The sequence below is a fragment of the Sinohyriopsis cumingii genome, chromosome 13, assembly GCF_028554795.1.
Source record: "Sinohyriopsis cumingii isolate HCF-2022 chromosome 13, ASM2855479v2, whole genome shotgun sequence".
In the NCBI taxonomy this organism is placed as follows: Eukaryota; Metazoa; Mollusca; class Bivalvia; order Unionida; family Unionidae; genus Sinohyriopsis; species Sinohyriopsis cumingii.
In genome coordinates, this window is record NC_142973.1 from 21,347,269 (window position 1) to 21,367,568 (window position 20,300).

The 20,300-nt window shown below is 34.7% G+C and overlaps 1 protein-coding gene across 2 annotated transcripts in view; it reads left to right on the forward strand.

Moving 5' to 3' along the window:
- The window catches only part of LOC149785035 (resistance to inhibitors of cholinesterase protein 3-like), a 29,156-nt gene extending 12,639 nt beyond the window's left edge, over positions 1–16,517 (forward strand). Inside the window, exons 3-6 of one of the 2 annotated variants that reach the window (XM_089978739.1) lie at positions 2,655–2,798; positions 7,191–7,380; positions 8,581–8,747; positions 9,378–16,517. In XM_089978739.1, the coding sequence (XP_089834865.1) occupies positions 2,655–2,798; positions 7,191–7,380; positions 8,581–8,747; positions 9,378–9,665 (789 nt within the window). In that variant the 3' untranslated portion in view covers positions 9,666–16,517. The remainder of the gene's footprint in view (positions 1–2,654; positions 2,799–7,190; positions 7,381–8,580; positions 8,748–9,377) is intronic. The other variant, XM_089978741.1, reaches the window with a different exon arrangement.
- The last annotated feature ends 3,783 nt before the right edge of the window (positions 16,518–20,300 follow it).

Consider the following 20,300-nt stretch of genomic DNA (forward strand, 5'->3'; position numbering starts at 1 on the left):
ATGATGACAACCGCCACCCCACCCCCTGTTTCTTACAGTGTTTCATTCCTAGAGGTTAACACAGCTACTCGTATTTGATAAATCAAGGTGAATACTGTAATCTGGTAATTAAATATTAGCTTTTACATGTGTTTGTTTTATTTTTGATATTAACCTTTTGAAACAAGAATTATAAATCATTTTATATTGTTTCAGTGCACACATTCGGTAAGGTATCCAATAGCTGTAATTTTTCACTCACTGCCTTAAATCGATATGTGAGGTATGTAAGGATAGAGAGAAAATAGAAGGAATTGAAAGAAAAAATAATTCAAAAATAACAGTACCATATATGAAAATTAAATTTGATACTTATTCAGATCGATCCTTCATTTTAGTACAATTGTTATTGAAACATTTAAATCCTTCTGAAAGCACATTTCATTTTATCCATTCATTTTTAATCCAAAAGAACAACAATCCTGTAAAATACTATAACTGTTTCTTGAAACATTATTATTAATGAAACACTATGTATATGTACTAATTACAACAGAGTATTAAAGCTCACACTTCACAGACAAAGCCACTGTATTAACATCATGTCAGTCAAGTCTCATGTTACTCACAAATTCTTCTTAGGAAAATAATCCCCAAATTGCTGAATTAAAAAAGTCCAGTTTATCAAAACCACTGATAATTAGGTCCGATCTTTAACTCAGTGTCACGTGAGCTGCAATTATCCATTCAGCGTGAACTGGCTTGATTAATGAGGTTTCAAGGTTTGTTAATACATGCACTGTGCACTGATTGTCACCAGTGACATCTTTTTCCGTAATGACGTCCATGAGCTGTTTAGCATACCACACGTGGAATTGTGACTTTAATTCTTCTTTGTACTCTTCATTTACTGTCAAGTCTAGTGGATGAAATCAGTCTTGTACAGGAGGCAGGCACAAACATTTAGCTGACTGGTTTAGCAAGCGCCTGCGCTGTGATCGCAGCTTCTGACGGGGTAGGAAGTCCAGGAACTGGGGGGGGGGGTCTAAGTTGAATTTTCCACTCTTATGCCACTGTGTTAATGCCATGATTGTCAGGAAGTACTGATGGTGAAACTTAATGGACGGTGGTTTAAGTAACAGATCTTTCAATTGTACTTTAATAACTGAGTGGCCTAGTGTTCTTGGCTGCGTCAGCTTTGATGTTGAGCATTCAAACGAAAACATGGCAAAAGTGATTAATCTTGACGGGTGTTTTATTTGTGCTCATAGAGATGGAAGTATTGTTTTAGTGTTGCTGGCTGCGTCAGCTTCGACTCGTGTTAGTCACTTGGTCGAAAACACGGTGCAAGTATGGAATTTGCCAGGTCTTTGATTTGTGTTTGTACAGGTGGTACTATTGTTTTAAACATTAAAGCACTTGTTTGTGTCGGCATAGTTTTATTTTTTTGTATTCTTTATTTTGGGTATTTGTAGAGGTTAAACCCTGAAATTAAATACCTACTAACATACAGATTTTGACAGGCAAAACCAAGAATTTAAGTACCAACGAAAATGCCTTTTTTGTGCAAAACCATGAAAATTGATCGCAACGAAAATAAATGATACTTCAGTGTATTATTTTGAACTTCAAACTTGATTTACTGGTTGAAAAACTTTTAAGTAAATTGCAAAACTTGTACAGTAATTAAATTTTTAGACAGGAATGTAGGAAGCAGAGACCATCAATCAGTGGCTATTGCCAAAATTTATATATTGTAATAGACTGTAATACAGGTCAGTGTATTAAGGGTCATGCTACCAGGTGAAGTGGGAGATATTAGTTGCCTTTGCTTTTTCAGTTAGGAAAGTGAAAATGACTTCACACTGTGATTTTTAAGTATGCACTGAGTGACAGTAGTTCACGACCTTTGAGATGCTCTCTCACCATAACCATGCTGTTTTGTGGAATTCAAGAAGATCTGTAAGGTCAAGGTTGTTGTGAAAATACAAATAAGCAGTGAAGCACATACTGTTGAACCAATGCATTCATTTGTCATGATCAATATCTTATGCTGTGTTTTCATCCTAGTATTCTTAATCAAATGGAACCAATGCAGCCACCAACACTAAGCCAAGCAGTTATTTGAAAAGTATTTATATGACTTTTTAATTAAACTTCCATGCATAACGTTGCATCATCGGCACATTTCGATGATCATGTTATGTGGATAATGTCATCATTTGATGTGTGATCAAAGCATGTGACTGCTAATTACTCAGTGCAATCATCATGCTGTAGTAACATTTTATGTGTCAGAGTGTAGCTGAAAATAATGTGTCTGAAAGATAAGTCCTAATTATGTGGCTCTTAGAACACTGGATTCTTGGGATTATTTTCATGAGAAACCTTTTTGTATACCAGGAGACCTGATCGACATTAAGTTTATTCACTGGTTTTGTTCAGACATTGTTGAAGCATGGGTTACTACTGTACTGCATTTAGTGTATATACATAGTGTTTAATTAGCTCTTGTGCTTGAAGGAATAGTTTTTGTTTCATCAAGTCTGTTTGTTCCTCATGATTACAAATGCCTGGATATAAGGATATGTGCTTTCAGGAGGATTTAATTTATGCATTTTATTTCCCCTTCAGTTTCTGGTCATGATTTACTAATTTAATCATTATGTTATTAGCCTGGCCCCCACCCAGGTTTGAGAGCTGCAGCAGCAGAAATGCAGAGTAAACAGGCCAAGAGTGGGCGAGGTGGGATGATGGGAATCGTCTTGCCAATGTATGCTGTAGGCATAGTGTTGTACCTGATGTACACACTTTTCAAGGTAAATAAAAGTTTTTTATTGTGTAAGATGTAAACAGTGAAAACAGTGATTACTTTATTTTTATTCATATAAGTATGGCAGACAGATTTGTATTGTATATTTTGTTTGATACTTTACCTAAGCTTAATATGTTTCGAGTACATCCTACTTTGCGATTCCGCATGTCCCCCCACCAAAAAAGAGGTTTATCACATCTTTGGTCTGGTTTAAGCATCGAAAGTGCAGAAATGTCATCTGCTTCAAGTCAGGAATGTTCTCTTTTTGGATAATAATAATAATAATGAGGACTTCATATAGCACCTAATCTTTAGAAGCTCTAAGCGCTTTACAACATTAGACAACACCTATAACATAAAAAACAGATATAATGATATGATTACAAAAAACAAATGCCATGAAATTAGAAAACATAAAAAACATGCTGAAAATATTTAAGGTAGGAAACATTACTAGGTCTTTAAGTTTGTTCTTGCAATCCAAATAAGTGGGTTTTAAGAGCACTCTTGAATGGGATCACTGTGTCTTTGTGTATAAGTTCAGTGGGCAATTCATTCCACATTGCTGGGCCATGGTATGCAAAAGAACGTTGTCCATATGACTTCGTTTTCATAGTGGGAATAATGAGTATACGATTGTCAGAAGAGGAGCATAAGTATCTTGCTGGTGTGTACACATGGGTGAGGTCGGATAGGTATGTTGGACTAGAGTCCGACAGTGAAACGTAGCACAGAGAACAAATTTTGTGTTTGATTCTGGATCAGATGGATAGCCAGTGTAGGGTACAGAGCAGCGGGGAGGTGTGCTCTGATTGTGGTACTCTAAGTATGATCTGAGCAGCTGTCTTTTGAAGTTTCTGGAGTAAATATTGAGATGAACCAGACAGAATTGAGTTACAATAGTCCAGTCTTGAAAGTACTAATGAACACACAAGTGTTTTAGTGGCATCAACTAAAAGATATGTGCAACTGGGGCTGATGCATCTCAGCTCAAGATGTGCAGCCTTGCATATGTTCATGAAATGGTGCATTGTGAGAGTACTGTCCAGAGTAACACGTAGGTTTCATACTCACTGTGTGAATGTAATGTTGGTGTTGCTGATATTTGTTGTTTGATGTAAAGGATGTGAATGAGAAAGTCTTTTTGTTGTGATCAGAATGGCCTCAGTTTTATCATCATTCATCTGCAGCTTGTTACATGTCATCCATGATTTCACATCAGAAATGCACCTCTCTACACCTTTGATCGTAGCATCAACTTCAGTTGGGTGGCTAGATTTGTATATTTGGGTGCCGTCAGCATACAATTGGTGAGACACTGGATGATCAATAACACTTGAGAACGGCTGAGTGTATAGAATCAAGAGAACAGTTCCAAGAACAGACCCCCTGTGAATAAGGGATTGGCACCAAATCCCATCAGTCTTGAGTTACTATTAACATTTTTGCCTGGTCAAAATACTCTTATATGAAGCCTCACAAAGGTATTCCACTTCATGCCTTTTTACCAGTTTGAGTGATTCCTGCAAAGTTTTCTCATTGCAAGGAATTTAACTCTGTTTCCTTCTAAATTTCACTATATAATATTGTCCACCATCTAGGGCAAGTAGCTGATCTAAGTAAGAGAGCCAAGAAACACATGCACATGAATATAGATGCCATCACCACCATGTTCACTCCAGCTGCAACTCAGTCTTAGCCAGTCATCTAACACAGTCAGGGCCCAGTCCCAGACTCAACACAGAGACAGTACCCAGCACCATGTCATACTAATTGTAGCTGTGGTTCTATTGCAGGCATCTAGTGTAATTGGTACTGGATTTGGTGAAACCACATAAAATTGCACATCATCGTTTGCCTGACATATTGAAGCATCACAGACATGCACAGTAGTGTTCAGTCACCCTTTTCATATCCATTGCAACCCAGGACCATGTATAACAACTTCCTATTCCCTAAACCCAAGTACCTGACTGATACTTTTGATGATACTCAGAGTAAATAACAGGAGATCACTATGTCCCAGCATCGATGGACTATGTCTACATTCATCATCACAATCTATCTGCATTGCTAGCTCAGCCATTACTTCCTTACAACTTCCTCTTGCAAGTTTGAAGGCAAACACAGACATCTTCCTTCAGTTCAGCTATCATCAATTACATCTCAAGGTAAGGGAGAAAGGGTGTCATCATTAACAATTGTGCATCAAGTCCACCACATCCCATGTCAGTTTAATATCTAGTGAATACACTGTCCCAGTGGAATCAGTTAATCCACATTGAATGGAGTCAGCATCTTATGGACCCCTTTGCAACAAGGTCTAACTCCAAGCTCCTGACTTGCATCTCTCCAGCCCCATATCAAAAAGTCTGAGCTGCTGATGCCCTTTCTGACAATGTCTTGATACATGTTTCTCCTTGTCCTCTGATCCCAAAAGGCTTGCAGAAAGCAAGGAAATCCAGGTGCCAAAAACTGATTCTGGTTACTCTTTTCAAGTGGGAAAAATCTTGAATCAATAGTAGCCAAGATTCCCAGGAAAATCATGCCTTCTTGCCTGCTAAAACAACTGTACATATAGGTTTTCAGTCTAAACCCAAACATGTTAAGCTTGGTTGATATCAAAGAAGGACTGTTGAAAAGAAAGCTTAAAAAGGGAAATGGATAGTCTTCTCTCAGTATTGCAAGCAGGCACATATCTCTCATTTAAGGGCATCAGTACCTGAACTTGATAACTTCATCTTTGGCTTTTTGAGAAGTTTGTTCCAATCACAATCTAGGGCTACAGTTCCTCGAGCTCAGACACATTTCATTATCATGGAGTGGAGGACATGAGTCAGAAACAGAACGTCTCTAACCTTCTTACCAATTTTGACCAGTTTCAACTAAAGGCTTTGGCCCTTGCCTACAATGGAATCTTCAGTGGGTCCTGATATGGCTGAACCAAACACATATTGAACCAATATTAAGAGCCACCATGACACAGATTTAGAAAAAAAACCTGATTACTAGTCAAATTAATTACAGAAGGCAGAATAAAAGAGATACATGCCTTGCCAGTCAACTGAATCTGTCTGCCATTCCATCATGATAGCTTAGTCTTTCTCATGAAAGCCCCTGGTTTCATTGTCAAGAACAGGCTCCTGCTCATGGGAAATCTAGACTTTTGACTTGAAACCACCATCTTCTTTGGACCTTTATTCTCAAGAGCAGCTGCAGGACCCATTTAGGACTTTGAAGTAGTTCTTAAAGTGGACTGAGCTGATCAGAAGAGGGTGTTTTAGCATTTTCTTAGCATTTAAAAAAAGATGGGAAAATGTTTCCTCATAGGCTCTGTGATGTAGGATCAGTTGTGTTATCCATTCAGCCTATATGGAACTAACCTAAGACCAGATAATTTTTGTATGCATATTGGCTCATGAGTCTTCACCAGCATAGCATATAAGTGTAACTTTTCCCTGGCCAACATCATTCATCCCATAGCATATATGTTAGAGAAGATTTTCAGTCAGTTGATGGATTTTGCATCAATTCCTCTATCCAATGGAAGACCACTCTCATTTGGCTTCTGTCTTAGCAAGCAGATGGCTCTTGTAAATTTGTATTCTAAAACAAGCTAAAAGACATGATTGATATCTTTCTTAGTTTGGGATGGCTGGATTTGTACGGTATGGGGATGTAATCATAACTTTAAAGTATTATCAGATTTCAGGAGAATATTTTAAAGGAACTTGTCCCAGAGATGAGTGAGTTGAAACCATTATTCATCACTGTCATCATTTTATTCAATATAGTAATTTTCTCTACTACATATACTATTTAATGCTCATTACAAAAAACCAAAGGTGCTGTAGGCAAGCTTGAATGGGTCAGAATAATGAAATATTATGCTAGGAATGAAGACAGCAGGTCTAAACCTCTTTTAATAAATCGCCCTCATAGATAAAAAATAGTAAGAGACAGAGCTTTTAACTTGCGAAACTGCACTTTTTCAACCATGCCCTCAATTTTTATAGTTACGCTTTTCAGTAGCCTTTATGTTATTATTGAGAAATTTTGTTTTGATTTGGTATTAAAAGGGTATAACCTAATATTATTTTAGTCAATTATGATGGTAACAGAGACAGTTTTGATGACACTTTAGGGCATGCATATGCAACCTATGGCCTGACCTAATTTTATCTGCTGTCTACATAGTGGGGTCTGACTTTAAAAATGGCTTATCTGGAATATTCCTGCATTATGATTTTGATGATGATGGTGCGGTAGTGGTGATAAAGATGATGATGCTTAAGAGGATGTTGATTATCATTATGATGGTGGCCATGATGGTGGTGGTGATAATAGTGTTTATGATGATGTTGATGACAATTATGACTGCATCATTGATTTTCAGGTGTTTGGTAAAAAGAAGGACAACAAGACATCAGACCAGTATAGTCCTACACATGGTTATCGAGAAACTGAAGGTAGAGTATCAAATGGTCAGCAACGCAAGAGTACAGGATCATTACTTAGTTCAGATTTGCAAAGAGCACAAGAAGGACTGGATCAGTTTCTAAACAAAGCTGGTGACTGTAATTTGAGTAAGAGACCTACTTTAACATGTTTTAACAAAATAATCTCTGTATACTTAACTGAATTCTAAAATATCCTGGTGTTGATAGTCTGCATTAGAGTCTCTGTAGACTTAACTCTTTTCTAAAATATCCTGGTGTTAATAGTCTTTATTAGCAGTCTCTGTAGACTTAAATCTGTTCTAATATATCTCAGTGTTAATAGCCTGTATTCCATCTTCACCACTTAAAATATGATGTTGTGAAGTAACTACTGTCTTTACATTAAATTGTTCCTTTATCTGTTATCCTTGTAAATGTTAGTCCTATGTATCTGTTGAGTTTTCTTTAGCTCACATCAAACAAAATATCATTGGATACATTTAAATAGAACCTGACCTACTGACTTTGCATTTGCCTGTTAAGCACATGTCAGCCAGGAAAGCCATCTCAGGCCCATAGAGCCACTTGTTCAGTTCTAGCTGGGATACTGTAATGAATGTTTCAGAAGCACTTTCATGGTGTAAATTTAAAAAAAATATTTATGAACTTATAGCAATTGAGCATTAGCATATTTGAAATTTGTTTACTATTTCAGGAAAATAAGGTTACATTGCGATTCTGCCTGTTTGTATACATTTGTCAAAGTATGCATTTGTAAAGATCCATAACTTCTCCAACAACTTTTAAATAGAAACTTAACATTTTGGGATTTGGTGGTCTTGGTATGTGGATCCACTCCTTGTAGTAAAGAAAGGAGTGAGTATGGAAGGATCAAGGAGGTGAATAACATAAAAAGTGTTCAGAATGATGCTGCTCTACTAAAGATTTCCAACTTACAAAATAGTCTTGTTTTTCAAAGGTATTCTGTGAGCAGATTTATTGCCAGTTAATTACATAGATTTTTTTTAATGTTGTGAATGTCACAAAAGTATTGACAACTTAACAAAAGAGTCAAGTTTGAAGATAACAGTAGCAGTAAACAGTTGTATATTTTGATATCTGTGAATAGGTGGAGCATAGGTACTGTGTATATAAATTTCTGCAATTTTTTTTCTTTCTCTTTTGTGGCTACAAAATTTTTAAAATTTAAATACACAGAAATTTAGGGAATAAAGGAATTTGGCAGAAATTAAACAAGCTGAATTTTCCAAAAATCATATATACATCAAAATGTAAAACAATGGAAATTTCCTCATAAAGTGTTTTGTGGACATTTCTTCCTTTTAGAAGATGACGAAATGCTTCAGCTGCAAGAGCGGCTAGCGGAAACTGAGGCCCAGATGACAAAGATTCTACAGGCCATGCAGGCTGTGCAACAGAAGGTCAAAAAGGTTGCAGATCCAGAAGGCCAACCAAGTGAGGAAATGGAGACCAAGGAGAAAACGGATGCAAAGGTAAATTGAGAACAAGCATCTTTTGAACTTTTGATGGTACTCTCTAAAATAGTCCATACCCAAGTTCCAAATATAATAAACATTCTCAGTTGATATATCCCTGATATTTTGGAAAATATTTTAACTAAAATAGATGTATCTTTGTTTATCCTTATACTCTATTTGTGATTAGTTACAACTACTCCATCCAAACTATAGTGGAATTATTGCATCTGGAGTGGGGTGTAAAGTTTGGTTCTGTAAGGAATGTAAATTCTGGTACTTGATCGGATTTTTAAAAAAAATGTAGCTCATGAAATTTTGGCACAATGATTATACCAGGCATTTTGGGGGCTTTAATTCATTTAAAGTTTACATCAGTGTGAATGAATACAAAGTATTATTAAATACCTTGACTATTTATTAATACAAAATCTGAACAAGATTTCATATAAACGTGTAATTTTACGTGTCATATAATTTTGTTACAGTTGACAATATCAGATTTGTCACAACAGTCACCAGTAACAGCAGTGATGCAAAATTTTCTGAGTAATAGATTCATTTGACTTTTTTATTTATTTTTGAGGAAGTTAAAGTGAAGATTCATGTTTGGACTCCTATACATATATGGATTACTTTTACTTCTAGCTTGGTACTGGAGATGATTCAAATGGATCTGCTTCAAGTACAGAAAGTTATGAGATGGTGAACAAGCCTGACAAGGAGAATGGAAGTGAGGGATCAAGTTCCCAGGTGGAGATAATACAGCCAGAAGAACTGGATCAGAATTTAAACATGGTAGAGGAAAATGAGAAGGATGAGGACAGGCAAATTGAGAAGAATGAGGTTTTGTTAAAGGAGAAAGATGACTCTGAGGACCATGAGGATTCAAGTGTTAGAAGGAGAAAGCATCAACCAGCAGACTCCAGTTCTTGAATATTGTATTTTTTGCAGACATGTTCAATTTTCATCTGAAGAAATCCATTCAGTTAACAGAGTCCCATTCAGTACCTTTCATTGTACAAAATTTGATGCTTCTTGAAGCACTGGTTTCCTTGCATATGTTTCTGCTTTTCAGGAACTATTGCTTTGTATTTGGTCTCATCTTTTGCAATTCAAGACTAAATGTATGACATATTCCCTGACAGGTATTCTGTTCAAATTAAAAACATGGAAGGATCATATTCATTAGTTTCAGGACTAAATATAAACAATTATACGTACAGATAAAACTTTTAAATGATAATGGCATTTGGGTCCCAGGGAAGGCACTTTCATTGTGAAGTAGTCACCCATAGATGCAGTTTCAAATTTTGAATCATTTTCACATGAACATTGTGAATAACCAGAGTATCTTGGCATATATTTTTTTAAAAAATACTCTCACTGGGTACACTGTGTTTAAATGGAACAGCCATAAGGACAAATTTGTTTTTATCTAAATGTATGGTTATTTTTTGCAACAAATCAACCTTACAGTTGCAGAATTTGTGGAGGATGTAACTGGTAAAAAGAAATAATTAACCAAACCAAGGCAATGAGCATTCTTGGCATATTCATCAAAGTATTCTGTATAAGCAACATTTGGTTCAAGGGTTCTAAAGGTTATCAAAAACATATCTTCATATAAGAATCTTTATGATAGTTTGTGTTACTGATTATTATGGATACATATGCTAGCATGGTGATAATACATATCTTCTGCAGCATAGGGCGCCTAAAAGAATTACATCTGAAATTTCATTTTCATCAGTCCATTACAAATTAGACAGTTCATGATGTAATACCAAATTCTTTTTGCAACAACCTTTAGTATAGATAAAGAAGAAATTTTGTAGGGGAAACAAGTGTCTTATATTCGGTGTCCTGATAAGTGACATTTTATAAATTTCACTTTAAACTGTTGGTATTCCCAGTTTCATTTGAAAAAAACTAGCCTTCATTTGTGGGCAAAACTGACAGCCAACCTTTAGATAGATTTTAATTCTAAAAATGTGAAATAAACCAGCCTGATAAGAAATAATGCTTTTATGACTGTTATGTTTGCAGTTGTAATTGATACTAATTTTATGTAGTGAATTGCATTAATATCTTTTTTATTATTATTATGTGTATATACAGCTATATTTGTGTCTGAAAGTTTAAACGTTATTTTTAGTTTAGTTTTCATCTGTACAATCTGTGATGCTGATTTTCTGATTCTGTGCACAGATACTTCCATTAATACATTCATGCTGTTAGTGGTTGTCCTGTAACCAGCAGTTTGCTCAAGCTTTCCTTTTTATCAGTCTTATAATTATGCTTATTATTTTTTATACTAAATATGAAATTAAGTCAGTAGCATTTGCATTTAAGAAAGCGAATGCTTGAGGTCATGTGATTGATTTATGCTATAGAACTATGGCTGAGTATTTTTTTATTTTCTGTTTACTATTTTCTCTGTCTTATTTATTTATATTCTTCAGCTTTTAAGTAGTTGTAATTCTGTGATATTTGTTTTTGTGTGTCCAATTGTTTTAAATCTTTGCTGTTAAACCTGTGCTAATATAATATGCCATTTCATTGGTTATCTTATTGTAATTTCAGGAAGTAAATTCTAAAATACACATTTCACTGTGGGCAGTGTTGACACTATTGTCACATTATGGCATGATTTGAAATGTCCCGATGAACAACTAGTTTCCCATTTCTATACAACTGTTTCTGAATGTGTCAGAAGTGGATAACAATCACATATTTCTTGATTTTGTTTGGTTTTATTGTCACAAATACCTGTTTTACAGGCGTCAACAGTAATATTTCAATTATGAAAGTAATCCACACTGAATATTCTCAAATCTTCAAATACAGGACTGCTATTCCATTCTTTTCTAATGTGATGAGTAATTTCTCACATCACCATTAGTACAGTTCCAATACTTGACTTTTTTAACTTGCAAATTAATAAAAGGTTTGTTTTAATTTCAAGATTACAACTTATTTTAGACAAACTTTAAGATCTGAATCTAATTATATGAGCAGCAAGGTTTTCACTAAAAGTCTTCTTATAATGTTTAATTGGTCCTAACTGAAAATGGTGTGTGTCCGTCATGTTATCAGACATGTATTTGGACATCTAATATGGCTGCCATGGTGGCCATATTGAAAATCTTGTCACCACTCATCCTAGCAGATGGTTGTATCAACATGGAGTAGGTTATATAACTTGCATTACTCTGTATAATGTCTATGCAGTACATAAAGTCAGATCTGTTGATTGCATTATTGATGGATACTATGGATTTATCATTTTTCCATTCATGTCTTGATTTGAATGCATTTGGCAGAAAATATATTATTTATGTAATTATTAATATTCTAAATGATTTAATAACTAATTTATTTCAGATTTGACCATTAAGCAGTTTCAGCCATTTTGCTTAATTACTGCTTGCTTCCATACATGTAATTTTATGTTGGTTACTACATTATAACCTACAACTTTCAGTTTGTTGGAGTTAGTATCAGAATTTTTAAAACATGAAATTGCCATTTGTGAAAGTGTATCCAACAGTGTGGAAACTTTATACTATATTTTTGGTGTATATAAAGCACACTTGTTTTACCCATTTCATATTTTTATCAAGAGCACATATTTTACAGACAAACAAAGACAAATTTCCCAGCCAAACAGCATTCTGAATGATCATTCTTGGGATTTAAACTAATTGAAGTATATACGACAATAAATAATGTGAATGTTGAAATTTAAACTGCCTGTTGCACAAGCATATGGTAAAAGTGTCACAGTGAGAATCTTCATTAGAGAGTGGATAAGAGTGACAGAAAACATATGGTGACTTTTCTTGAGTGCCAACAACAAAGTGGGAATTTGATGTAATAGAAAGAACTACATCAACCTAGCAAACCAAAATGTTGGAAAGATATCCTTTAATACAGTAACTTTTTCCATTCTTTCTTTCATGACATCTTTAGAAAAGATTACTGGTCACAGGGAAAACAAAATAAACTCTCAAGCACTGGTTTATTAACAGTTCAAACATCATGTAATAATTGATGATCATTACACATCCAAAATGGCCAACTAATGTTGCACTACAAAAACAGTAAAATTACCAGTTTTGAAGAGTATTGTGACACATATGCATTATACGAAATAACTAAGTTTTTCCTCTTAATTAGAGTCGGAAATTGGGGGGATTGTGTGGGTATATTATATATCAGTGTTTGTTATACACACTAAAAATAGTATTACAGTGATCTTGCAATAATTTAGGCTATGACAACTCTTGTGGTCGAGTTCATATAATTTTTCCTTTTTCAGTGTTGTTACATCAAAACAGCATCGACTCAGATCCACAAAATAATATGCCAGCAGAATGGGATTGATGCTGTTTTTTTATATTTTTACTGTTGGTGAATGATACAGACTTGGATATGCTTGTGTATTGTAAAACATCAGAGAGCAAATTTCTGCTTTGTCCATGTTGTTGTTTCACAGCAGGATTAACCCTAATCTGTCCACAGATGTGCCATGTGTAAGATGAAGTATATAGAGAGATATCTGGATGGACTTTCAAAAAACTTATTCACTAGAAGAAATTGAGATTAGTGACTGATGTGTCATACTAAACTATGCGGTCACTGACTTGTGGAGTAAGACAGAAGTGATAAATATAATTTATTTGGTTTAGTCTGACCAAGACTGTAGTATCTAGATAAGTAAACAGGGTTATAATCTTTTATGGTTTTTGTTCCAATTTAATCTTAATGTTGTGATCGATATATATATATATAATTTTCTATGCATAATAACTTCAAATACTCGTAGCATTCTTTTATGTTTTTTATTATATCATTCAGTTAACAAGCATCACACACACAGACACACATGTGCAGAAATATATAGATTTACATACTTTGATTTTCATCAATGGGGAAATATCTGCACTGATTAATAACTTCAGATGCTGGTAGTGTTCTTTTACACATTTTTTTATTATATCATTCAGTTAAGGGAACATCTCAAACACACACACACACGAAAATATATAGATTTACTCACTGAGATTTCCATATGAACATCAACAGGGAAATAAATTGAAACTCTTGTGATCTTTAATAGTACAGTGTTCTTTTGTAATTTACATGTACATGTATATTGTGTTCCTGCAAAACCTCACATTTTTAAAAAAATTCCTGATACTTTATTGGGAGCCAAATCTTGATCCCAGTTGAACACATAAAAAAGTTGTGCTTCCTGCTTTTGAACCCATGGTGCATATTCATATACATTTATACATAAATGGCACCTGTCTTGGATTGTAACTCTTTGCTGTGGCATTAATATTCACATAAACATGAGCGCAGGCAAGTCAAACACATGTAAATTGGGAGTTTACTGTAAATTCAGATTTGAATCTCTTTACTATTGCTGTGATGGAAATAAGTTTTATGATGATGTAAATAGATACATAAGTATTTTAACATACTTTCATTTTGTATTTTTTGTTCTTAAATTTGAAATTATCTTTGAGAAATGTATTTGATACATAATACTCATCTTTTTGCAACTTGTACAACATATTTAGATTTTGGATGGGCTCTAGTCCTTCAACATTTTTTTTCCATGCAGTAGATCTGACAAAAAATCTGAGATGAATGAAAGAGTCTAATATCAATTCGTGAACCAATTTTCTGTCAGTGAAATCAGAATGAGGACATTTTTGCAGACAGTAATACTTTGGGGATAAATTAGAACTTACATCCTACAGATTTTCACTTAAATATGAACCTTCTTTGATATATACACAAGGTTTATCACATGATTTAGTCTCAATTCTGCACACTTATGGAAAGTGGAGAGAAACATTTATCTTACTTTTAAAATGGTTATATATATGCAGTATTTATTACAGTAATAGTGCCTATTGTATTTTCTTGTGTGTGATGCGGACCCATCTTCAGACAGCATATATGCAAATCTCTCACTGCATAGCACACTATCAGATCTAGGATATGCACTGTTTGAGTAAGTGAGTTTAGTGCCAGTAATTTTGTGATGGTAGATCTTGGTCTACTCTAAGGTGCGATTCTTTGTACTATCTGCACTTTACTGGCTAAATCATGCTGAAGAAACAGCTACAGTGAGCCCTAATACTAAAAGTGTACTAAGGTTACCTTATACTGAAGAATCATACCTGTATTCAGCTTAAATAGTTGATCCAGTATCATACCAGCTTTATATGAGGGACTGTGTTATACTGACGTTTTTTATATTGAGGAGTCTTTGTAGTGTGTGATTGTTTTTTTTTACTTGAAAAGACTTCAGTTCATCCATGCCTATAGTATAATATCCATTTTCATTTAACACAAAGGAGCCACTGATGGTCAAGTGATCTAAAGCACTCGCCTTTACAGATCACTCACACCTCACCTTTGTCCTTGTGAGTTTGAGTTTTGGCCCAACCAGTTTGGAAATGTGAGAAAGCTTCCATTGAGTGTATGGTTCTTCCTCCACTGAATATAATGGCTGCCTGTAAAAATCTATCATGTGCTGAAAAACAAAAACAACAGTTTGTATTACTAATAATAGTAACAAATGTTTTGGTCTTACTAAAATTAATAACAAAGCATATATCCACTGATCTTTCTGGTAAATAGCTCAAGGGAGTCAACTCAAATTTTCACATGATTAGACCCAGTCAGAACTTCCTTGACCTTTTCAGTCTAATCAAGAAGGAAACCTCAGATTTAATTCATTTTCACTGAGAACCATATTTGGAACTATGTTTGGTCACATGGCACACTATGGTGGCAGAAGGAGACAACATCCCAATCGGAACATTGTCTGCCTTTTCTGTAACAGTATGTGGTGCACTCCACTGGTTGGAGATCAAACTCGTCAAATTTACATTATAACAATTACATCCAAAGTATTTCTTGACTTGACAGAAATGGCTGTGACATTCTAATTGGATTAAACCTTGGCCATGATTCCAGTGATGGTAATACATGAAACAACAGTAGAAAATGCTTTTAAGAGAAAATAATTTCTCAAATGATGTTTGAGATTTTAGTAGAAATTCTTTATCAACATGAAGAAAAGAAAATTTTGAAAAAATCTGAAGATTATTTAGAGCAGTATGTTTAGAGTAATCAAAAGAACCAGGATATCAGTATCTCTGGAGTTGTGTACTTTCATTGATTTTGAGTAAATTAATATCCACTTAAACCCACCATGCCATCAGTCTTGTAAATACTTTGATTTGGGAACAGTAACTGTAGCATACTCTATCATAGGCATGCAGTTTTCTTCTTTCTATTTTGGGATATTAAACTTATACATCAGCTGATTGCTAGTATAGTTGACACTGAGATTTTTCATTACATACTGATTTGTGAATCTGGTGCTGAAGCAAAAAAAACCTGTTCTGCCTGTACAAGTTTTATACACACAATCCAAAATACAAACAAGAATGTAAGTCTTGTTTTGGCTGTATTGTCTTTTCCAGACTTTTGGTTTTGTTTGATTTTTATTTTTTGGAGTCAGATGAGACTCTGGTCGAATAAGACTATTAACATAAGGGTTTTATTTGTCACGCTTGTACTAAAAATTACAGTTTACTTCATAATAATGTGGATCATTTATACAATTTTTCAGTATACATGTGCGGTACAGATGTTTAGGCTGTCATCTGTTCATTATTCCATATTAATGTGTGCTCTAAGCTGATTTCTGTGTTTCTTTTTATTTAGTTGAGTTTGACAATAAAGTTAGAAAGTGAATTGTTTTAACTTTTCTTTGTGTCAGAAATACAAAGGATAATTGTTACAAGGACATTATCAAATTTAAAATTGTTCATTTCATTGGACTTAAAGCACATATAATTCAGTGAGATGCACATACATGTTAATAAATTATATCCCACTTGGTATGAACTAATGATTTCTCCTGCAATCTTCCTTGATATTACTTCTATATTGCCTTGCATATTGCTTAACTATAAAAACCACTTATGTTTAACACTTTCCAATCTGGTGGTCAGTAATTGTAAAATCCCCAAATGGTATGAAAGGAAAGAGAAATTGCAATGAATATTAGTCCAATCAATTGTTCTCAGGATTACTTTTGCTAAAAGAGATGAGCATCTCATTGTTTCATAAGTTAATCAAAGGTGCGTTGTATTTCTGTCAGTGTAAGTTTTCATACAAAATGGTAATGAGTACAATGAATGAAATACTATATGCCTATATTTAATAGTCTGCTATATATGTAAACTAAAATCATTTGGCAGAAACCATTTTTATTCTTGCACAGTGACCTTGAATCTTGACTTTTTGACCCTAACAACTGTAGGTTTAGTCCAGATCTGTGATGTAGATCTAACATTATTGTGCAGAAAACATTTTGTTTTTTAGTCAGTAATTTTGATAGGTGGATTTTATGGCACACAAGCACTGTAAGGCTATATGATGCCAGAAAAAATGTTATACCATTAAAAGAATTTATCACAAAGGTTTATTACCAACAAGCGATAAAAATATAAAACCATAACATGATGTGATGACAACAGATGAAGTGACCTGATCAATGGGGTTGTAAAAGGTGTGTATAAAGGGTAATTACATAATATAAGATAAACTAAAGTGATTAACAGTACAGTTGTTAGTTAAAGTACTTGGAAGAAATGGATGCAAAAGCAGGTTTTAAAGTGTCGGATCTTAATTTTAGGGTATATTGGAAAGAAAATGTTGCTTCGAAATGTGACAGAAGTGGCTTATTCGCTTCAGCAAAATATGCTTTCAAATGCGGATGTCCAAAATTCTCCGTAAGCCAGTCATATTGCTTGATGGTGAATTGGGTCAAGAATCGTTAAATATGACTTGTGTCTGAACCATAAGCAGCCATAGTCCAGTTGGGATCTAATAAAGGTTCTATATAGGTTAAGAACTCTTCTATCAGCACCCTAGTCAGTGTGCACTACTACTGGAGTATATCAAGGGCTTTAAAATATTTAGCTTTCAATTTCTTAATGTATGGAATGAAGCTGAGTTTATGTTGAAAACAATACCTAAAAGCTGTGTCCTCAAACAACCGGTATAGGTGTTCCATCCAGTGTCAGTTTAGGACCATCATGTTGTCTTTGTAGCTGATAGAAATGCATGGCCCACTTGTGAATCATGTTTATGTATATTGTTGCAATTGTATTTCAATTGTATGTATGTTTCAATCAATAACATATTGGGAAATCACTGATAAATAGAGAGCAGTCCACACCAAAAGCCAAACACATGGTAAGATATTAATTTTGATGCTGAATAGTGTTCAACATAAAACACTTCCCAGCAGCTCACCCATCTCTTGTTTGTACATATTAGAGAGGGTGGAGCCCACTCATACCTTGAATGTCCTTTTATATAAAAAAATTACATATAAAAGTGGGTAGATGGCCTGTAAGACAAAGGCAAGGTCATTCATCATTCTATCACTCCACACTGTATCATATTCCTTTTCTAAATCAAAGAAAGCAACTACTAACTTTATTTCTTGCTAAAAGCATCAAAATAAATGATTTACATCTAACTGGATGATTGTTGGTACTACAGCTATAATGGAAGCCACTTTGGAAAGGAGATATTAAATCCTAAGTCTAGTCTTCAAATACTAAAGTCTTGCAATAACATTCATTCATTCATTTTACACATACAGCTTATCAAGGTAATGGGAGGTAGTTGATAGAGTTTGTGTTATCCTTACCTAGTTTGAGAACAGGTATTAATATAGCCTCTTTCCAAGTTTTTGGTATATTACCAGTAGTCCATAAATCATTGAAAATTTTCAAAAGAGCAATTGACAAGGGTTCTGATAGGTGTTTCAAACACTAGTAAGGGTCCATCCATTTAGTATGTATGCAAAATTCTGGCAAAGCTTGACCCCTCCCCTCTCCCTGTACACATGCAAACTTTCTTGCACCACCCCACCTGTGTACGTACACTTGATGCACCCTCTCCAATTCTATAGAACAGCCTGTATTTAATCCATGCAGAAACTATAAAGGATTAATAATATTAACATGTTTTAAAAAAAAACAGTCCACATGGGGCCCCAAGTGGCTGAGTGGTCTAAAGCGCTCTCTGTTATGGATCATTGCCATCTCACCTCTGTCTGCGTAGGTTCAAGTCTCGGATTCGGCTAATGTGGGTATGTGAGAAAGCTTGCCAGCAGCTTCTTGTGGGTCGGTGGTTCTTTCTGGGGTTTTCCCGGGTTCTTCCTCCACCATTAATACTGGCCGCCATGTATGGCCTGTCATGTGCTGAAAAATGGCATTAAACCCTACAACAACAACAACAAAACAGTCCACCGACATTGTCTGGTTGCATCAAAGAAATAAGCTGCATAAATTTAAACAGTTTGTCTAGTGTCCACTAAAATTCAAATGGAACAGGTTACGTATTAGACAAATTATTATTGAGGTTTCACCCCACCCACCCCAGTTTCCTATGCGTACGTACATTATCAGTAGACCCCCGCCCATGGGCTTCGTACAAATCTTCCACAAGTCTCCAAAGTGAAAACAGTTGATTATAACTTTCTGAATTCTTTGATGGGAATTTTACAGTATATTCTCTTTTTGACTTCTCAGCCTATGAAAATCGGCTGAATAACTGGATGTTGATGAATGTTTATAAAAACTATCAACAAGTACATTCCCTATGCCACGTTTGGAGTTAAGTTTTTTTTTTCTAATTTTTTATGTTGGATGTTATTTATACCATTTCTTTTGTGGATTGTGTCCCATATTTTCTTTATAGAAGTACAAACGTTTAAGGCAGAAACAGTTTTTCCAAGATGCTGTCTTAAATTTTGTTATTTCACAGTGATCTTTATGTTCGAATATGCTGTACCTACTTACATTTTCAGGCGTTGGATTGATAAATTTTCTCTGTTTCTTAGTCTTGTCAAATATCTTCTTTGCAGTCTTTAGTGAACCATGGTTTGGGGGTTATTTTAGAGATAGATGAGATTCTTCTGCAATAGATGTAAAATGTTGAACAGGCTCATTGATGTTTCAAAAGGTATCTCTTTTAAGTCTAGTTTTAAAACTTGGCCCAGTTAGCCTTTAATTTCCAGTGTGGAATTGGTTCATCAGTGGTAGAGTTAATGTTCTTTAGAGAGACTGGGAAGTGGTCATTTTTGTAAAGGTCATCAGAGACCTCACAATCGTAATCCAAAAGCAGAGGAAGAGAAGAAATGGTCAAATCTTTAGACATACATGCACTGGTTTCCAGATGTAAATATGTTGGCAACTTGGTGTTATATGCACAGATTGTCTGGAAATGAAATCTTCTACAGCTTGCATCTGTCGTCATTCTTGTACTTTGATTCCTATAAAATGTTTGGGGCATTGAAATCCCCATGAAGAACAAACTGGGCAGGCATCTGTGAATGAGGTTGTCTAATTCATTTGATTGCAATTTGGAGTTTGGTGATTGTTAAGTATATATATATATATATATATATATATACTGTTGTAACTCTAGATACATGATTGTGTCTATATGGTGTAC